The sequence below is a fragment of the Hyperoodon ampullatus genome (assembly GCF_949752795.1).
Source record: "Hyperoodon ampullatus genome assembly, chromosome: 4".
NCBI classification, from domain to species: Eukaryota; Metazoa; Chordata; class Mammalia; order Artiodactyla; family Ziphiidae; genus Hyperoodon; species Hyperoodon ampullatus.
In genome coordinates this window covers 34,964,407-34,984,615 of record NC_136917.1, presented here as the reverse complement: position 1 = coordinate 34,984,615, position 20,209 = coordinate 34,964,407, and the positions used below count along the sequence as shown (strand labels likewise).

Below are 20,209 nucleotides of genomic sequence, written 5' to 3'. Positions count from 1 at the left end.
CGAGAAGCTGGAAACAAGCTTCAGTGTTTCCAACGCTTTCTCCAAAAAGCCTAAACGTTGAACCCGGAAGTGAGAAATAGGAAGTAGACTATGGAGGACAATAATAAGGTTACACCAAAGCGTGGGTTCCCAGGGCAGAAAGCCTCGGTGCGGGCAACTGTAAGGTGGCGAGGAAGGGAGGGCGGAGCAATGGCTTTCCCGGAGCCAAAACCGCGGGGCCCGGAGCTGCCTCAGAAACTGTTGAAGACGTTGGACTGCGGGCAGAGGGCGGTGCGAGCCGTGCGATTTAATGGTGAGCGCCCTTATCTTCATTCCGGGTCCTACCTCCGCCTCCTGAAGTCGGCGGCCCAGTAACCCCCTCGTGGTGTTCCCCAGTGGATGGCAATTACTGTCTGACTTGCGGCAGCGACAAGACCCTGAAGCTGTGGAGCCCGCTGCGAGGGACGCTACTGCGGACGTACAGCGGCCACGGCTACGAGGTGCTGGACGCGGCAGGGTGAGCCGGGGGCCAGGCCGGGATCGAGGCGCTGAGGCCGGGATCAGAGGTAGACGCTGATCTTCCCTGCTCTGCCCTCTAGCTCCTTTGACAACAGCAGTCTCTGCTCCGGCGGCGGGGACAAGGCAGTGGTGCTGTGGGATGTGGCATCGGGGCAGGTCGTGCGCAAATTCCGGGGCCACGCGGGGGTGAGTGCAAGCAAGAAAGGGCCTCGTTAGAACGGACCGGAATTGCGTGTAGGTGGTGACAGGGACCCACCCCTCCCCACGCAATTACAGCGCAAGGATCCTTCCCCACGGCCCCGCCTTCACCAAGCCCCGTCCTTGCAGTTCCTCCAAAAACTTCCACCTCCCCTACCCCTAGCCTTTTCCCTTGCTTTAACTAGCACTGGGAACCCTGCTTTTATCCCCATTCTCCAAAGTCCAGCCTTCTCTAAGCGGCTGTTCCTGTTTTGCAGAAGGTGAACACAGTGCAGTTTAATGAAGAGGCCACAGTTATCCTGTCTGGTGAGTCCGGGGCCTAGGCAGGTGGGCGCAGGGGGCTGCCCCGGCCCCCCCCAAACCTGATCCACCTTCATGCTGACCTCACAGGCTCTATCGATTCCACCATCCGCTGCTGGGACTGCCGCTCGCGGAGACCTGAGCCCATACAGACGCTGGACGAAGCCAAGGATGGCATATCCAGCGTGAAGGTGTCAGACCATGAGGTCCTCGCAGGGTGAGTGGGTCCAGGACCTTGCCCGTCCCCAGGTGCCACTGGGGATCATAGCTCTGTACTTAGATTAAAATCTACTCTCAAAAAAAAAAAAAAAAAAATCTATTCTCCTCACTGCACTCACAAGGCCTTGCATGGTCTGGTCTCTGTTGTGCTCTCAGTTTTTATTCATTCCCAGGCTCATTTCTGTTAAATATGCCACACATGCTCCCACCCCAGGACCGACTTTTGCAATTGCTCTTCCTGTGCCTGGGCTACCCTTCTACTACTTATTCAGAGTGTGTTTGAGTACCCCCTGCAGGTCACATTTTCAGTCAATGAGCATACAGGAGTGAAAAGATAGGAAAACAAGGAAAAACCCCCGCTTACATAGAGTTGATATTCTACCTGCAGGAGACAATTAAAAAAAAAAAAAATTCCCATGCAGGGCTGCCCAAATGTTGCCACAACCTGAGGGAGTGCCGATACCACCACTGGGGGCATTTGGGCTGCATGGCCTGGTGGCCTACCCAGTTCCCACACCTCCCCCCCTTGGACTGCACATGGTTGGCTCCTTCTCATCCTCAAGTACCAATTCAAACGTCACCTCCTCGGGGAGCTGATTACCCTCAGTCAGCAAGGCTTCACGTTGGCAGCAAGTGCTCCTGGCTTGGTAGCGGCTGTGTCCCAAGCTCCCACACAGGGTGTAGCCCAGAGAAGGAGCTCAGTATAAATCAGAAACAGATGCAGTGGGACCTGATTGGCCCCTGGGGCTGAGTCTCAAAGCCAGTGCCTCAGAATTCCACTCATGAATGCACTTCAATGCATGTTTTCTGGGGCCAGTCCTGAACATGACATGACAGTGAAGGGTGCCCAGGAAGGGCAGGCACCCAGCCTTGCTCTCAGGGCCCTGGCCAGGTGAGAGGGTACAGGAACACCGAAGCTGGAGCCCTGGACCTACTGGCCCCTGTGATGCTTCAGCTGGATCCATCCTCTCTTGCAGCTCCGTAGATGGCCGGGTAAGGCGCTATGACCTGAGGATGGGGCAACTCTTCTCAGACTACGTGGGCAGTGAGTGTGGCTGGGGCTGTGAGGCAGGCAGGGAAGGTGGGGGCAGCACGGGAGACCCCAGCCTGACCTGCTTGCCCACCCCTTCCCTTCCCCCAGGCCCCATCACCTGTACCTGCTTCAGCCGGGATGGGCAGTGCACCCTGGTGTCCAGCCTGGACTCCACATTGCGGCTTCTAGACAAGGACACAGGGGAGCTGCTGGGCGAGTGAGTCCTCAGGGCTGTGGGGCCCCTCCCCCACTCCCAGTAAGGCCCCAAATCCCCACTGATGCCACTCACACCCAGGTACACGGGCCATAAGAACCAGGAGTACAAGCTGGACTGCTGCCTGAGCGAGCGTGACACGCACGTGGTCAGCTGCTCCGAGGACGGGAAGGTGTTCTTCTGGGACCTGGTGGAGGTGAGCCTCTGCACCGGGGGTCCTGCCCTGTCCTTACCTGAGTCACTCCCAGGCCGTTATAAGGGAGTGCTGTTAGAACTGAGGGCTGGAAGGAGGAGTGAGTGAGGGGATGAGGCGAGAACATTCCTGGCAAAGGGCACAGCATGTGCTAAGGTTTGGGGTTGTGGCACACACGCATCAGTCAGGACATAGAAGCACTCTGGATGGCACTGGCGGCAGCAGAATCCAGGTCAGGCAGGGCCACTGGGACTGACCCTGGAGTAGGAGGAGCGGATAGTGGCATCTGACCTCAGGGGAGACAGGGCTGTAGTTGTTCAGGAAATCTGAGCTACCTCTGAGCATCCCTGTGGTATCCAGTCCCCAAGCCCTGTGAGCCCTGTCCTGATGTCTCAGCCTGGTGGGGGTGTCAGGATGCGAACTGAACAGCCAGGCGTAGTGGGGTCAGAGCTGGGGCTTGGCCAGAGAAGTAAGCCTCCTAAGAGGATGGAGGGAACCGGGGGGCCCTGGAGAGTCCAGGGGCCAGCTCTCCCTCTGGGAACTAAGAAGGTGCCAACGTTCTGCCTACTTCTCGAGGTTCCTGTAGACCGGAAGTCACCCTGAAGGGGAGGGCACATGAAGGGACACTTTCCAGATGGAAAGAGGAATGGTGGCCTGCTTGAAGAACTGTGTTTGTTGAGCTATGACTGCAGGGTGATGAAGGGAGCGGGCATTGAGGCTATCAAGTGGGCGGGTGAAGCCTAGATGGCGGCAGAGGGGGAGGGAAGCTGGGACCCACATGTGACCGGCCGTGGAGGAGGGTAGTGGCTGTGAAGGTGGAGAGAATCAGCAATCTCTGGGCATGGTCTAAAGGTAGAACCAAGAGGATTTCCCGACAAAGGGATGTGAGATGTAAGAGATAGATTCAAGATGTTTGACCTGAGCACCTAGAAGGACAGAGTGACTGAGGGGCTGAGTTTGTGGCTGGTTAAGTTTACAGTGTCTCGGAAGTACTTAGATGTATGTGGCTGAGAGCGGGGGAGAAGCAGCTGAGGGGAGGGAGACACACTGGTGACACTCCCACTCCCAACCCCCTCACTCCACAGGGTGCCCTGGCGCTGGCCCTGCCTGTAGGTCCCAGTGTGGTGCAGTCGCTGGCCTACCACCCCACGGAGCCCTGCCTGCTGACCGCCATGGGGGGCAGCATCCAGTGCTGGCGGGAAGAGACCTACAAGGCGGAGGGTGGCACAGGCTGAAGCCAGGGGACCCACGACCAAGGACAGAGAGAGAGACAGCCTGAGAAGGACCACTGACCATTTATTCTAGACATGCTGCTGACCACGGAGTTGGGAGGAGCTGGGTCTGCAAACTAATAAATAGAGGAGGTGGTGAGGCCTCCCTGGGGCTACACCGTCTAGTGTTCAGTCCTCATTCTTCTCGGGCGTGAAGGCATCTACCTTCTGGGCAAAGGTTTCAGCCACGAGCAGAGGAAAGACCAGGGAGGCATCAGCATAGACCTGTGGAGGGGACTCAGGTGAGCCACGGGACCCAAGGCCGTACCCCGGGAGACCCTGTGCCCCAGCTGGCTGGTCGGCCCTCACCTTGACAGGCTGTGCGTCCACCCGGATCTTGCCCCAAGAGACAGCTTCATCTGGCCGGGCGCCCGAGTCAGAGCCATCAAACTCCTGGGCTGTGTTGATGTAGACAGCGTAGTCAGCCCCATTCCGCTGTAGGGAGGGGCAGAGTGGGCTGTCAGCCACACAGACTCCAAGGCAGGGCACTGTAGCTAGAGGCTGAGGGACGTGTTCCAGGTGAAGGAAGCCCTTGGCGGCCCCTCACTCCAAGGGAAGGGCCCCACGTCAACATCTGGGCAGAGTGAGGGGTCACGGGGTGCTGGGCAGACAGTGGGCAGTGTTGCTCCAGACTCGCCTCCTAGGTAGCAAGAGCCCTCCCACATCTGCCACCAGCTCCATAGAAGACCTCCAAATCCAACTTACCTCTCCCCTCTCTATGGCCCCCACCCTGGTCCCCTCATTTGTTCCCCCCCAGAGCAGCCAGAGAGCGCCTGAGAGCACCTGAGTGGCTCTCAAGGCCCTGCACTTTCTGCCTGTCACCTCCTCCCACTCTAGCCTTCGCCGGCCTCCTGTCTGTTCCCTGACCTACATCAGGCACCTCAGAACCTTTGCACTGACTGGTCCCTCTGCTGGGAATTCTATCTCGCCCCCACCCCCCAAGACAACCACATGGCTCATGGGACCACCCCCTGAAAAACCTCTGTTCGCAGGTCACGTTTCCCAGGAAGCTTTCCCTTTTATGAACAGCACCCTTTCACTTGCCATCTCGTCATGCTCCCTTATTTTTCTCCATAGCAATTACTGCCACCTGATATGCATGTCACCTGTTTGCTATCTCCCCCCACTAGAACATCAGTGCCAGGAGGGCAGGGATCTTGGCCTGTCTAGTCCACAGCTGTCTACCCAGCACATGGCATAGGCCTAGTACACAGGCCTGTCTGCATGACAGGCCTGAGTGCCACCCCCTACTAGGGAGCACACACACTCCATCCCTGCTCACCATGAGGTTGGCGTTGGCAATGTGGTGCTTGACCATGCCACCGCCCAGGATGATCATCCCAGTGCGCTTGGCGAAGATGGCCTGTGTGTTGATGAGCCTCAGGTCTGGGAAAGAGGGCTGTGTCAGGCCGCGGGCCCAGGCAGCCCTCCTCCCCCGCTCCTCTGGAGCCCCAGCACCTTACCTTCAACGATGTCCAGGACCAGGCCTGGGTTCTTATAGGAATGGAAGAAGATCATGTCACCCAGCGAGCCATCTGTGAGTGCCGGGCTCAACACAGGGATGTGGTTCTGGGAAAGAGCAAGACAGGAGAGCGGTTAGAGCTTAGAGCCCTGCAGGGGCAGTCTGGGAGCATTCCCTCCTCTCTGCCTGATTCTGGGCAGGGAGCTTAACTTCACTTGTGCCTGGCACATAAAGAATGGTAGCTCTTGGGCTTCCCTGGTGGCACAGTGGTTAAGAATCTGCCTGCCAAGGCAGGGGACACGGGTTCAAGCCCTGGTCGGGGAAGATCCCACATGCCGCGGACCAACTAAGCCCGTGTGCCACAACTACTGAAGCCCGCGCGCCTGGAGCCCGTGCTCCGCAACAAGAGAAGCCACCGCGATGAGAAACCCGTGCACTGCAACGAAGAGTAGCCCACGCTCGCCGCAACTAGAGAAAGCCCGCGCACAACAAGGAAGACCCAACGCAGCCAAAAATAAATAATAAATAAATTTATTTTTTAAAAAAAGAATGGTAGCTCTTGTTTTTCTGATTGCTGGACCCCATAGCCTCTGAGGAGCATGGGACCCTACACCAGGCCCCATGGGGGCTGCTAAGCACTGCCCCCAACTGCTTCCCAGTAGTCTGGGAGTAGAGCCAGAACACAAGGACCACACTCAACAGCTGTGGGACCTCAGGCAAATTGCCTAACCTCTCTGTTTCTGAGGTTCCTCACCTAGGAGTGGAAATGATAAGAATAGTACCAACTCCCCAGGTGGCTGTAGAGATGAAACAACACATGCCAAAGCCTGGCAACTTTGCCACCACCCAGCCCCTCACCTTCTGGGCCCAGTAATACACTGACTCTGCGTTGTTTATCTCCTTGCCAAGCCGGGCGATCATCTTGGAAGGCGTCCACTTCACACCCTAGGAGGAGACATCAGCTTCAGCAGCGGCACCTCCCCTGACACCCACCGTGCCACCCCCCCTCAGGTTCCTCCAGCCTCACCTCCGTGTTCTGCTCCAGCACCATCTGGTCCAAAATGGGCATCAGCCAGTCCTCAAACTTGCAGTAATTGTCATTGGGCACCAGCAGGTTTCCGATCCTGGGGACAGGAGGCATGTGGGCATCAGGGTCCAGGACCCTCAGCCTGGCTCCCCTACCCAGCACCACTCAGGGCCCCCCACCTGTTGATCCCGTTCTCACGTAGCTCCTTTCCCCTGAGGCTGAACTCGCCCAGGTATGTGGGCGCCAGGCACTTGATGAGATCCTCCTCCACACCCCCAGCTGTGGTCACCAAGACGTCCACCTGCAGTCACAAGGCAGTGAGGTTGGCCAAGGAAGGGAGGCCCTGCTTTCGTACCAGGCAGGACTCCTAACTCCCAACTCTCATCCAGTGACCCTTGTGGGGAGCTCTGCTGCAAAACAAAACTGACCCATAGTTCCCTATCTCACTCCAATGACCAGTAATCTTACTGCCCATTAAGACCCAGAGAGGCCAAGGCCACAACCCCACCAGGTCCCCACCATGTTGTGCTGCACGAGGTAACGGATGGTCTCACGGATGCCCGAACTGATGAGGTTGGATGTGTAGCCCAGAAAAATGGTGCAGCCGGTGAGTGGGCGGCAGCTCTGGGTCAGGTCTGCATGTTGGTCTTCATCCTGAGCCAGCGGCTCTAGTTTCTTCTCTATCTAGGTGTGTAAGGGCAGGGTCGAGTTAACCTCTGGCCCCAAACTCCAGCCCAAGGACCCCAGGTGGGTTTCAGAGACAGACTCCGCGCCCAGGCCCTGCCCACTGAGGGATATGGGACCACTTCTACCTGGAACCAGGGAATGAACACCCCTGCGCAGGCTCCGCCCTTTCCACAGCCCAAGTCTCAGGTCACACACTCAGGCTTTGCCTCTTTTCAGGAATCACTTTTGCAGTCCCGACCCCTCTCCCCACAGGGAAAAGCAAATCCAACCTCAGGTCCCGCCCTGCCTTAGGCTCCTCCTTCAACCCCTCCCTCAACTGCGCGGTCTGGCCCCAGACTCCGCCCATCCCAGAATACTTGCACATGTTGCCTATAACGCGCCCCCTACCTAGAATCAGTCCCAACCCACTCCCCAGCACAAAAACTCGCGCCCAGGAGGGGGTCTCCGTCTCTCTCCAACTATCGGACGAAAAACACACCTCCTCCCAGGGAAGTCCCGCCCCCAAGTACCCCACAGTGCTACTGGAGGCCACGCCCCCTCAACCCAGGAAGTCCCACCCAGGCCTCACCATGGCGTTGACTTGCTGTACTGCGCGCCCGAAGTTGGTGGCCTGGAAACCAGTGGTGCCGAAGGCCTCCAGCAGCGCGCGGTAGTTCACGCCACGGTTGAAGTCGTAGCCCCGGACCTGGGCGCTCTCGGACGGCAGTGCCGAGCTGTGCTTCAACACGGCGGCCAGCGCCGCCGCGGGCGCCTCCCTCTCCAGGGGACCCTCCATGCTCCTGCGGCCGCACTGTCAAATCAGAGCCGCTCCAGGCCAGGCCTCCGGCGGCCTCGAACACCTCTAAGCCGCAGCACGCACAACCTGCGGAGGGCCGGAAGTTATATTTGTCACATGACCCGCCGACGCCCTGAGTCCAGGGTGCAGCCTTCTTTGCTTGTGTATTCCGTAGTACGGAAGCCTCAAGGAACCATTATTTCCTGTTTCTCGTGTTCTCAGTCTGAGATGAACGAGGAGCCCGCTGGAAACCCACCGCGTTGCGTGGCGCTTGCCCGTTCGTTTCTGTCCTCTCAGAGAGAGGGGATGGCTTCTTTGACGTCGCCCTTGGACAGAATTCGAATCACCAGGAAGTATCAGATAGTTTCTGCCTCTGAGCGTCGCTCGTCAAATGGGATAGTGATCCCTGTTCGTGTCTCGCAAGTCTCCAGAGCCTCCACAGGCTGCATAACCTTCTGGTCTTCCTTCCCCTGGCAGCTGCAGCTGTCACCTCCTCTGGGAAGCCTTCCCTGACCTTTTTCTGGGTAAGAGACCTCCTCTGAGATCCAGGGCTGACATCTCTTTCCCTCCAGCAAGACTGAGATCCTGGAGGGTGGTGTCTGTATCTCATGGGTCCTCCAAACCATGCATAGGGTCTGGTCCAGAGGGACCCCTTTAATCACTCACTCTGCAGTTTATGGAGTCTACAGTATACATTGGGCTTTGTGCTGGGGGCTGCATATTTATCAGTGAACAGAATGCAGACCCTGCCCTCCTGGAGCCCACAGTTTGGGGAGCTAGAAGGGTAACAACAGTGGTAAGTGCTATGTAGAATTAAACGGGCTGATGTGAGAGCCCATGGGGTTGGGGGTGGGTGGAAGAGTTGGTGGTTTTATTTGGAGGGAGAGGTGGTTGGGGAAGGATGCCAAGGAGGTGACATTTCAGCCAAGGTCAGAAGAGGCCTCATATGTGAAGATCTGGGGGAGGCCATCCCCACTGGGAGAGAGAACAGCCAGTGCAAAGGCCCTGAGGCTAAAAAGGAGCCTATTTAATTAGAGGAACAGAACATCCTCCTTGACAGCCCCCACTTGGATCTCAAACTCCTGGCCTCAGTTCCCTCACCACCTAACCCTGATCTTCCTGCAGTCTGCCACATCTCTGCAAACAGCCCTACCTTCCACTCATCTAGTAGGCTGAAAACTGGGGAGTTGAACCTCATGTTTCCCCGTTTCTCACACCCCACGTCCATCCCTCCACACGTCTGCCAAATTCTACCTACAAAATAGGTGCTTTTCTTTGTTTTCTTATTTATTTATTTATTTTTGGCTGCATTGGGCCTTCGTTGCTGTGCGCGGGCTTTCTCTAGTTGCGGCGCGTGGGCTCCAGTAATTGTGGCACGTGGGCTTAGTAGTTGTGGCTCGTGGGCTCAGTAGTTGTGGCTCGTGGGCTGTAGAGTGCAGGCTCAGTAGTTGTGGCGCACAGGCTTAGTTGCTCCGCGACATGTGGGATCTTCTGGACCAGGGCTCGAACCTGTGTCCCCTACATTGGCAGGCGGATTCTTACCCACTGTGCCACCAGGGAAGCCCTTCTTTTTTTTTTTAAATTGAGATGTAGTTGACATATAACGTTATATTAGTTTCAGATGTACAACATGATTCAATATTTGTATCCAGGTGTTTTTCTTCATCCCCACAGCCTCAATGCTGGGCACCTTCCCCTTCAGTCCATCCCCCAGCTGTAGCCAGAGAGCTCCTTAAACAAAAATCGGTTATGTCATTCTCTGTTAAAACGCTGTTACCGTGGTTTCCTCCTATGAGTAAAATCCGAGCTCTTCACCGTGGCCTGAGAAGGCACTGACTTGCCTGCCCTCGTGTCCCACCACTTGCCCTCACTCACTTTTCTCCAGCTACACTGACTTCCTGGCTGTTCTAGAACCCACCATGCTCTTTCCTGACCAAGGGGCGACGCATCTGCTGCTCTGCCTGGAACACCTACTTCCCCAGCTCCTTCTCCTCTGGGCCTCAGTCCAAATGTCATCTCCTCCAAGAGGCCTGCCCTGACCACCTGCTCTCACCTTTACCTTGCTTTTGTTGTCTTTCACAGCACTTAATACATTTTGTTTGCTCTTGTTCATTGTTTCCTGACTAGAACAGCAGCTCCATGAGGGCAGGATTTTGTCTGGTTTCACGCTGTTCCTTTTACTCTGCACAGTGCGGGGGCACATATTGGGACCTCGGCAAAAATGGACAAACAAACACACACAGTGAGGTCAGGGTGATCCATGAAGAATGAAGGGGGAAGGGGTTGAGAAGAAATGAATTCAGAGAGGGCAGAAGGTGCCAGACCAGGCAGGGCCCTGTGTGCTGTAGTAAAGAGGGTGGGTTTTATTCCAAGAGGCTGGGAAACAACAGGAGAGTTTTTTAAAACAGACTGAGAGGCTCTGATTTATTTTTCTCCAATTTTTTAAAATAAATTTATTTTTTATTTTTGGCTGCCTTGGGTCTTCGTTGCTGCACATAGGCTTTCTCTAGTTGCGGCGAGCGGGGGCTACTCTTCATTGCAGTGCGTGGGCTTCTCACTGCAGTGGTTTTTCTTGTTGTGGAGCATGGGCTCTAGGCACGTGGCCTTCAGTAGCTGTGGCTCGCGGGCTCTAGAGCGCAGGCTCGGTAGTTGGGGCGCATGGGCTTAGTCACTCCGCAGCACGTGGGATCTTCCTGGACCAGGGATCGAACCCGTGTCCCCTGCATTGGCAGGCGGATTCTTAACCACTGCGCCACCAGGGAAGCCCTATTTTTCTCCAATTTTTAAAATTGTGGTAAAATACACATAAAATTCACCACTGTAACCATTTAAGTGCACTGTTCAGAAGCATTAAGTACACTCACATTGCTGTTCAACCATCACCGCCATTCATCTCCAGAACTTACCCATCAAACACTAACTCCCCATTCCCTCTCTCTCCTCAGCCCCCAGCAACCCCCATTCTGCTTTCTGTCGCTATGGATTTGACTACTCTAGGGACCTCACATAAGTGGAATCATACATTATCTGTCATTTTGTGACTGGCTTATTTCACTTAGCATAATGTCCTCAAGGTTCAACCGTGTTGTAGTGTGATTTATTTAACAGATCCCACTGGCTGACTTGAGGAGAACGGGGTCGGGGCTGTGCAGGGCAGGGGAGACCAGGCAACTGCACTGGTCCAGGCACACTGAGCTGGGGGCACCAGGACCCGGATGCCTCCAACAGGGTGGAGAGAAGTGACCAGTTTGACAACTTGGAAGTTGATCTGTGAATAGCACAGGGAACCCTATTCAGTACTCTGTAATGACCTATATGGGAATAGAATCTTAAAAAGTGGATATATGTGTATGTATAACTGACTCACTTTGCTGTACAGCAACAACATTGTAAATCAACTATAGCCAATTAAAAAAATTAATTAAAACAAAAGAAAGTTGATCTGATGGCTCTTGAGGAAGGATCAAATGTGGGAATACTGGAAGAAAGGAATGAAGGGAGTTAAAGATTTGAGCCAGAGAAGTTGGATAGATGGTGGTGAATTGGGGGGCTGGAGGTTTCGGGGGAAGATGATCCAGAGTCCAGCTTTGGCCAAGTTAGGTGGGAGACAACCGAGAGATGCGTGTGATGGACCAAGGAGGGAGGAGGGTCCTCAGGTGGGTCTGAGGTCAGGGAAGGGGCTGGGATGAGGCAGGGGAAGCCATCAGCATGAGTGAGGGGCTGGGATGAGGCAGGGGAAGCCATCAGCATGAGTGAGTGGATTGAGTCGTCTGTGGATAAGAACCCTGGGCCATGAGTGCAGTTGGAGAGAGGAGAGACGGGGCTGCACCTGAACCAGGTTACACTTTGCACCTCCGCCCATTGGAGTAGGGCCGGAGCCTGGCAAAGAAGGACCGCAGGGGCCAATTAGCAGGGGATCAAGCAGGTCAGTGAGAGCCCAGGGCCCCTACACTCCCCCAGCCAAGGTGACACGTGACACCAGGGCAGCCACTGGGCCTCTTGGAGCAGGGACTCCCCCCTCAGCCTCAGCAGCTGCTACTGCCGCTGGTGACATTATGCTCCATGAGTGTCCTGGCTTCAAAGTCTCTGCAGGGGTTGGGGAGGGAGAGGAGGGGGTTGGAGAGGCCAGGGTGGTGGGGGCGGGAGCCAGAGCGGGGCTGCAGGAGGAGGACTGAGCAGCCAGGAGTCAGCCGGAGTCCTCAGCCGAGGTATGTGGTCCTGACAGGGGTTGGGGAGCAGCCACTCCCATCCCTCAGTCCCCAGGGGACACAGGAGGATGTGTGGGAGCTCAGGGTTTGGGGTTCAGCCCTCTGCCTGTGGCTCTGCTCACGACTCCCCCAGATGCCCGGCAAGGTGACCACTGGCAGCGACATCGGGCAGGCCCACTGGGCCGTGGAGCAGCTGCAGATGGAGGTGGGCATCGACCGTGTGAAGGTGAGGCCAGGGCAAGGTGGGTGCATCTGAGCAAGGGGGCAGGTGGACAGCCCAGCCCAGGTCTGGCTAACCGGGCTGGCCTGCAGATATCCAAGGCAGCCGCTGACCTGCTGCAGTTCTGCATGGAGCAGGCCAAGAGTGACCCCTTCCTCATGGGCATCCCAGCTGCCACCAACCCCTTCAAGGAGAAGAAGCCCTGCACCATCCTATGACCCTGTAGCCCGGACCACCCAGGGGGCCTCAATAAACATGAAGTGAATGCTCCTCAGGGCATGGCTTGGCCAGGTTGCGATGGGGGGCAAAGGGGGACTTCGGGCTTGCAGGGACCAGTGTGGTGTGCAACTGGCCCAGCCTCCCTCCCCGCCCACTCCAGGGCCATGGCCACAGGGGCCCACACACCCTGGACCCTGGACATTGAAGCATGCCCCTCCTTCACCCCCTACCTGCTACCCACCCTCCAGCCTATGGGGTAGCATTAGCAGATCCCCTGTCCCACTGCACAAACACACCCAGGGTTAGAGTCTCAATCTACATGCCAGCGCGTGCCACATGCATACACGCCCACATGGTGCACACACACACAGGTGCCACGTTCTCAAGTGTCTCCCTCTTCCACACAGACATACACAGACAGGAATACTATAATAACACACACAGCCAGACAGGCCTCTCTGGGGACACTCAGACGCACGTGATCCCTGAAATGCACCCGGGCGGGTGCACCCACACACACACACACACACACACACAGCAGTGGCTGTCGCTGAGGCTTTCATACACCAACTCAGACACACGCACATCCCTGGCATCCCTGCCCCGAGCAGCCTCGGGCGGATCCCTCAGGTGACACCAAGCTCACAGTCCAGGCCGGAGCACCAGTACATCAGGTTTATTTCTCCTTTGCTCTCCAGGGAGAGCAGGCATCCAAATCATAACAAAAACAAGGGCCCAAGGGTGGGGAGCAGCCCCCTGGGTCGGTCGAAACACAAACCTCACCTCCCCTGGCATGGGGCCAAGCCCAGGGACCCCACCACCACCACCACCACCACCGACCATGGCCAGGACTCCTTGTGCCCTAGGCCTGTGGGGGCGGGGCAAAGGCAGCACCAGTGTGGGGGAAGGTCCCCCCGAGAACGGAGGCCCCAGCCCAGCCTGCCAGCAGGCAGATCCACATCCACATCTGCCTGCTCAGGCCTGCAGCCTCCAGACCTCCAGCGACAGGCCCCCAGAGGCGGCCACCACCAGGTTGCCCTCAGCGCAGATCTGCAAGGACGGGGACATGAGGAGTCGGAGTCAGGGGTGCTCTTAGCAGCCAGGCAGGGCGCATGGGACAGGGCCTTACCCCATTCAGCACGTTGTGGTGGCTTCGAGTGCAGATGGTCCTTGGTGGGTCTGTGGGCACGTGCACCTGGTGAGGGGCAATGGGCAAAGGTCACGAGGTGTGCTCCTGGCAAGTGAGGGTGGGTAGAGAGGGGGGACTGTCGCAGGGCCTCACCCGGATGGTCTTGTCGGTGGACGTGGTGTACAAGGCCCCCAGGGAGTGTTTGATCCCTGTGATCTGAGACCTGTGGCCCACATCAAAGGACTGCGGAAGGGAGGGACAGGTGACACTCAGGTGTGGCTCTCCCAAGGCCAGTCCCCCACTGCCACCCGGGGGTTAAGAGGTAGGGAGGCAGCCCAGGGCGGGTCGGGTGGGGGCAAGAGCCTTGGCAGACCCGGACGAGCTGGAAGCAGCCATCCCGGTTGGCGAAGACATGCAGCAGGCCCTGGTTATCGCCGGCCCAGAGCTGAGACTCCTGGTAGGACATGCAGAGCAGGTAGGAGTCCAGCTGTGGGAGGGACATGGGACGGAGCAGCTCAGGCCAGTCGGGGCCCTGCCGCAGCCCTGGTCCCTCCAGCCCCCCTGGGGAGCGCCCACCTGCAGCCGCTGCAGGACGCTGTTGGCTCGGCGGTCAAACACCACCAGCGTGTGGTCCTCACTGCCTGAAATGATGTGCCGGTCGTCCGCCAGCAGCGCCAGCACCGCGCTTGAGTGCAGCCGCCGGCTCTTCAGCAGGGCCGGGCCGACTTCATGGGCGATGGGCCAGGGAGGAGGGGGACAACAGAGCCCCTTGGAGGCCCCCTGGCCCACCCCAGGACCCTGGGTCTCCATCCTTCCTGGCAAAATACTACTCTGTCTGCTCCCCCAACCCCCATCCCACAGGTGACCCTGTCGTTCCTCTGCCACCCCAGCTGGATCCGGGCTTCACAGGACCACCAGACCCCCGCCCCAACCCACCTCCATCCCTTCTCCTTCCTCCAGTCCCATCCGCTCGCAGTACAGAATGGACCTCAGCAAGTCCCGGCATAAAATGCTTCCCTCCTCCTGCAGGTCAGCCTGAGACTTGCCCCCACCCCATCCCGGCTCTGGCTCTGCCTGGAAAAGTTACACTGGGCCCTTCAATTAAAATAAGAATGAATAAATAAACAAACAATGGAAAAGGCTTATGTGCTGGGCCAAGTTCATTCTAGGCATTTTAATGTAAACATTTAGTCTACCAAAGTTCTTATTGTCATCTCCTCCCATTAGCCCTAGGCGGCTGGAGTTATTATTATCTGGATTTGACAAATGGGGAAACTGAGGTTCAAACCTGACTGGGGTCACACAGCTAGGAGGAGGGGGAGCCAGAATTCTCAAGGACTGTCCCGCCTCCTACGGGACTCAGGCTCAGAGGCCCCTCCTCTGGGAGCCCTCCAGCACTTGACCCCACCCCACGTGGAGGCGGGGCTTCCTCTGCCCCCAGTACCCACCCCCACCTGTCACCTTTGTGGCCCCCAGCACAACACAGGCCACTCTGAGTGGTCAGCCTCTCGTTATGTGACTGTCACCCCAGTTAGACTGTGAGGCCCAAGTGTCTCCTTCCCCAGGATGACCCTGGAGACACCAGGCAGCCCTGCTCTCCCACCTAGGCTTCAGGGTCCCCAGCCCACCTCTGGGGTCGTAGACGGTCACCTTCTTGTCATAGGTGCCAGTCACCAGGATATCAGGCCGGTAGGACAGGCACAGCACAGCTGCCTTGGCCCTGGGGACACACAGACCACAGGGCTGGGGCTGTGGCCAGACAGACCCCTGCCCACCCAGGCCCCCCTGCCCAGGACCCCTCACACTTTATCTCGCCAAACTGCTGTCCGTCAGCCGCCATGTCCCAGAGCTTCACCGTGCTGTCCCAGGAACCAGAGCACACTCGGTGGTCCAGCGCCGCCAGTGACCACACCCAGCCCTGTGGGACCAGACCCGTGTGATCTTCCCCATTTCACAGAACCCAGAGCGAGTCAGCACCGAGTAGAGATTAGAGCCTAGGTCTGTGGGTCTGACCTCAGAGCCCAGGACATGTGCACCCCAACCTAATAATATTCCTAAATTAAGTTCTGTAGAGCCTCAGCTGCAGTGGTGGTTTGAGGCCACATGACAGTGTGATTAAGAATGGGGCCTCCATGGGAATTTCCTGGCAGTCCAGTGGTTAGGACTCCAAGCTCTCACTACCAAAGGCCCAGGTTCTATCCCTGGTCAGGGAACTAGGATCCCGCAAGCTGTGCAGCACACACAAAAATGGGACCTCCAGGGAGTTCCCTGGTGGCCTAGTGTTTAGGATTCTGGGCTTTCGTTGTTGTGGCCCAGGTTCAATCCCTGGTCAGGGAACTAAGATCCCGCAAGCTTCTTGGTATGGGGGAAAAAAAAAGAATGGGGCCTCCACTCCATGACCTGGGTGAATGAAGTACCATCCCTCAGTTTCTTCATTGGGAAAATGGGCATAAAAAAAAGTCCCTGTGTCAGGAGCTAAAATGCACAGAACGCAGCTCCCCACTGACTCATTCCTCACCAAACACTCTGAGGAGAGTACTATGATGTGTCCCGTTCTACAGAGAATGAAACTGGTGCACAGAGAGGTTGAGTCCCTCACCCAAGGTCACACAGCCAGGAAATAGCAGAGCGGGGATTTGAACCCAGCAGCCTGGCTCCGAGACCAAGCTCTTGGCCACCAGCCTAGACCACCTCAATGGCTGGTGGAGGTGCCCCTCCATGACCACCTCTCATGAGATGACAGTCATGCTCAGAGCTGTCTGATCCCCAAGGGTGGCCTCATAACTGCCCTACCTGGGGCCACTCAAGGTATAGCTGACATCTCCTAAGCACCTATTGTATATGAACCTGAGCAACGCTCTTAATGCATATTCATTTCATTCGTCCTCATCCTAATTGACCTCTGGACAGAAGCAGAAACTAAGGCCCAGAGAAGTCATACATCTCACTTAAAGTCACACCAACAATAGCAGAGCAAGATTTAAATCTATGAGGTCTGGTGCCAAAACCTGTGCCCTTAGCCACGGTACCCTACCCAGGCCGCACGCCTCCTACCTCTGCCTGGCCTCCTACTCCCTCACCTTGTGAGTGCTGTTCTTCTGGGTGCCCAGGGCCTTGACCAGAACCCGGCTGGGCTCCACCCCCAGCTGTTGCAGGTCCCACAGGTTGACATTGCGATCTCGGGAGCCTGACAGGCAGAGTGTCCCACCCTGGGAGAGGAGTGAGGTGATGTTGTTGGGGTCACCCTGGCCCACCACTGCCTGGCCTTCCACCGACCCCCGTCTCACCTGGAGCAGCAGCACTGAGTCAATGGAAGCAAAGTGCCCATCGGCCAGGCAGAAGTATTCAGCCCTGCGCCCATCCTCTGCCCAGCGCGACAGGTGCTGCTCCAGCTCAATGCAGGCTGCTGGCCAGTCAAAGTCCTCCTCTGTGGGACGCAAGAGCAGGGTCCCCAGTGGGCAGGAACCCTGCCACCACCCACACCAGCTGTCCAAGCTCACCGCGCTGGCTTCCGGGGAGCACGACCTGAACCAGACTTGGAGAGAACCCACCTGGATCCCTTACCCCACCCAAGGAGGCCGAGGCTCTAGCTTTGGGACCACCAGCCCACGCACCTGCCAAGCACGTCTAGGATTGCTCCTTAACCAGTTTCCAGAAATTGGGTAACTGGAGCCTCAGGATCACCTTCCCGGGCCTCATCCCCTAACCCAAGTCTGGGGGATAGCAGCCTCAGGACGTTAAGGCCCTGCCTCGCCCCTGGCTAAGGTCCAACCTCAGCCCTCCCAACCCTCAGGCTGGGCACAAGAGCTAGGACTTCATAACTAACACTTCCTGCCTCGGCCATCTGAACCAGACCCATGGAAGTGTTTCCGAAACCAGCATCCCAAACCTGGGAGCTTTGTCAAGATGCGGAACCCAAGCCCTTGACCCAACCAAACATCTATGTTTTATCAAGCTGTTCAGTAAAGTCCCATCAATTCAAGATCACCAAGCTGCCTTATCCTCTAGGGAACAAAGACCTTGGAGGCAGGAGAAATTACCACCAGCCCCTGCCTAAGATCCCAGGTTAGAACCTGGACTCGAGGGTCTGTGATTGCTAATATCAGGGATCCCAACCTCTAAACCCTAGCTTAAGTTCAAGGGTTGCAGGCTCTGGACCTGAGTCTCCCTCACCCTCACCTAGGCCAAGACTCTAGAGGTAAGGGGATTTGGCATCACCAGTTACTGCCTTAGCACCTAGACCCAGAACCTGGGGATTCTTGGGCTTACTCTGAGCCCCAAGGAGATTCTGACAGACTAAGACTTCAAGTCCCTGTGTCAGCCCCAAGCCTGAGGATCGTTGGATTCCGAGTTCAGGGACCCCAGCTACCCAAGTAGATTTCCACAGCCTCAGGACCCCAAGTATCTGCCTCATAGTCCACCCAGAGGTCAGGGACTTTGGTACCACCAGTAAGTACCTCAGCCACCGCTGAGCCAGGACAGCCAGGTAGTCTGCTCCAGTGACTGTACTTACAGCACCCTGGACCCTCCCCCCGCCCCCAAGCTTGACCTGGGCGGGCCACCCTGGCCCCCGGGCGCGCGCACCTTCCACCACTGGATAGGGCGCGCGTACGCGGCGCTGCGCGCGTAGCCTCCAGGTGACATGGTCACGCACGAGGTCGCGCAGCGCGTGGCACACGCGCGGCAGGACGTGGAGCACGAGGCGCGCGTCCAGGTAGGCGCATATCTCGAGCAGCAGCTCCGGAGGAAGGCTCAGCAGGCCCGGAACCGCCACCGCCGGGCCCTTGGACGCGGCCCGCGGCTCCAGAGCGCCAAGGGACACAGCGGGCGCGGGCAGCGAAGGGGCGCGCGGGGGCGCCAGCCCGAGTTTCGGAGGACTGAGCACGCGGGCCACGTAAGCCTCGGCCTGTGCGTCGGGGTCAGGCTCCGGCTCCGGCTCCGAGTCATCGTCCCAGGCGCAGGCATCATCGCGCGGCCCTGGAGGCAGCTCCATGGCGACCGGGTGGGCGCGGCCGGCCCGGCCCTGTCAGCAGCCGGGCCCGCGTCCTGTCTCCTAGGCAGCGCGAGGGTACTTCCGGCGCTGCGTGATGACGTTAGGGCGCCAACCGGAAGCGAGCTACTCGTGTGGGAACTGGCCGCAGGCTGAAAGCCAGCTCCCTGGAAGGGTCTCGTTCTTCAGCCGCGTCGGCCCCGAGCTGGAAAATGCAGATTCCTGGTTCCTGCGTTTTTTAAACTAGCATCTCTGATGGTGCTGATGCAGAGGGCCAGCGGACTCTGGTTTGAAAAACACGGCCCTGTCGAAGGCACTTCTCACAGGTGACACTGACCTTACAAATAGAAAAAATAGAAAAGCCCTTTCTCCTGGTTCGCAGTCTGGGCATGCTAGTGACTCGAACTCCTGTTCTTTTCTTCCGGAGCCAGAAACAAGCAGTTACACTGCAGAGACCTCGGTGAAAGTTAACTCTGAGTTACCCAAAATCCTACTGATAAAAACAGCATCTCATTTACCGACAGCCTCTTTTGAGCCAGGCAGTGTTAACGCACAAATTCTAAGCAGCACTAGGTGTTCCCTCCCCCTGACTTTTTTTCTTTTTTGATTTAATTTTATTTATTTTTGGCTGTGTTGGGTTTTCATTGCTGCGCACAGGCTTTCTCTAGTTGCGGCCAGTGGGGGCTACTCTTCGTTTCAGTGAGCGGGCTTCTCCTTGCAGTGGTTTCTCTTGTTGCAGAGGACAGGCTCTAGGCGCGCGGGTTTTAGTAGTTGCGGCTCACAGGCTCTAGAGCCCAGGCTCAGTAGTCGTGGCACACGGGCTTAGTTGCTTCGCGGCATGTGGGATCTTCCCGGACCAGGGCTCGAATCTGTGTCCCCTGCATTGGCAGGCAGATTCTTATCCACTGCGCCACCAGGGAAGTCCCCGCCTGACTCTTCTGATAACCACGTGGCTCTTTGCTCAAATCACCTTCCCAGAGTACCCTACTGTCAAGACTGACCATTTTCCATAACGTTCTTTCTCCTCTCCCCGCTGTATTTTTCTCTATGGGACATTATCGCCGTTTCACGGATTAGCTTTCCTCTCACTAAAATGCACACACTTGTTAAACGGTTAAACGGAAGTTGGTTGTGTGTCAGCATTTAAAAAAATTTCCCCAGGTTGATGCAGGTGATCCTTGGGCTGTACTGAGGTTGCAACAAGATTTTATCCTGAGGCCTGTGCGTCCCCAGATGAGCAGTTTCTCATTTGCCTTTAACTGTTGCACATATTTACCTATGTCCCACAGGCTTGGCGCTGAGCTGAGCATTCTACAAAAATGTCTAACCTGCCCAGCAATCCAGAATTGTGAAGTCAAAGATGACAAGAATGCTGCAAGGTCTTGCTCCTTGCCACTCAGTGTAGTCTTTAGTAGATGGGGATCGTGAATCTGGGCTGTAACACTAATGGGTCCCCTTTAGTGAGCTCAGGCTCTAGTGAGCTGTAATTATGTCCCAGAGACTGCATTGCATGTGTTACGTTACCACATTTAATCTTTAACCTTACTTACTTCCCCACTCCCACAA

At 56.9% G+C, this 20,209-nt stretch overlaps 4 protein-coding genes across 5 annotated transcripts; 2 read left to right on the top strand and 2 right to left on the bottom strand.

The window, feature by feature from the left end:
* Positions 1-157: 157 nt before the first annotated feature.
* On the top strand, positions 158-3,890 carry WDR83 (WD repeat domain 83; the record flags this gene model as incomplete). Of its 2 annotated transcripts, XM_079703767.1 has the most annotated exons (9): positions 158-292; positions 376-496; positions 579-684; positions 954-1,002; positions 1,087-1,213; positions 2,193-2,260; positions 2,357-2,465; positions 2,544-2,658; positions 3,741-3,890. In XM_079703767.1, exons 1-9 carry the CDS (start codon positions 190-192, stop codon positions 3,888-3,890), a joined length of 948 nt encoding a protein of 315 aa, XP_079559893.1. In that variant the 5' UTR covers positions 158-189. The 2 variants fall into 2 exon arrangements, with proteins under 2 accessions (XP_079559893.1, XP_079559892.1); XM_079703766.1 differs by having other exon boundaries at positions 2,193-2,465.
* A 41-nt stretch (positions 3,891-3,931) lies between these two features.
* On the bottom strand, positions 3,932-7,877 carry DHPS (deoxyhypusine synthase; the record flags this gene model as incomplete). Its single annotated transcript, XM_079703765.1, has 9 exons — positions 3,932-4,151; positions 4,236-4,361; positions 5,209-5,312; positions 5,390-5,495; positions 6,247-6,333; positions 6,416-6,512; positions 6,595-6,716; positions 6,935-7,099; positions 7,671-7,877. The coding sequence occupies 9 exons, from the start codon at positions 7,875-7,877 to the stop codon at positions 4,056-4,058; spliced, it is 1,110 nt and encodes a 369-aa protein (XP_079559891.1). The 3' UTR covers positions 3,932-4,055.
* Positions 7,878-12,218: 4,341 nt separating this feature from the next.
* Positions 12,219-12,523, top strand: GNG14 (G protein subunit gamma 14; the record flags this gene model as incomplete). Its single annotated transcript, XM_079701872.1, has 2 exons — positions 12,219-12,311; positions 12,398-12,523. 2 exons carry the CDS (start codon positions 12,219-12,221, stop codon positions 12,521-12,523), a joined length of 219 nt encoding a protein of 72 aa, XP_079557998.1.
* A 662-nt stretch (positions 12,524-13,185) lies between these two features.
* Positions 13,186-18,646, bottom strand: FBXW9 (F-box and WD repeat domain containing 9; the record flags this gene model as incomplete). Its single annotated transcript, XM_079703473.1, has 10 exons — positions 13,186-13,574; positions 13,654-13,719; positions 13,807-13,896; positions 14,027-14,140; positions 14,230-14,378; positions 15,282-15,373; positions 15,459-15,571; positions 16,734-16,862; positions 16,941-17,080; positions 18,238-18,646. The coding sequence occupies 10 exons, from the start codon at positions 18,644-18,646 to the stop codon at positions 13,500-13,502; spliced, it is 1,377 nt and encodes a 458-aa protein (XP_079559599.1). The 3' UTR covers positions 13,186-13,499.
* Between the last annotated feature and the right edge of the window lie 1,563 nt (positions 18,647-20,209).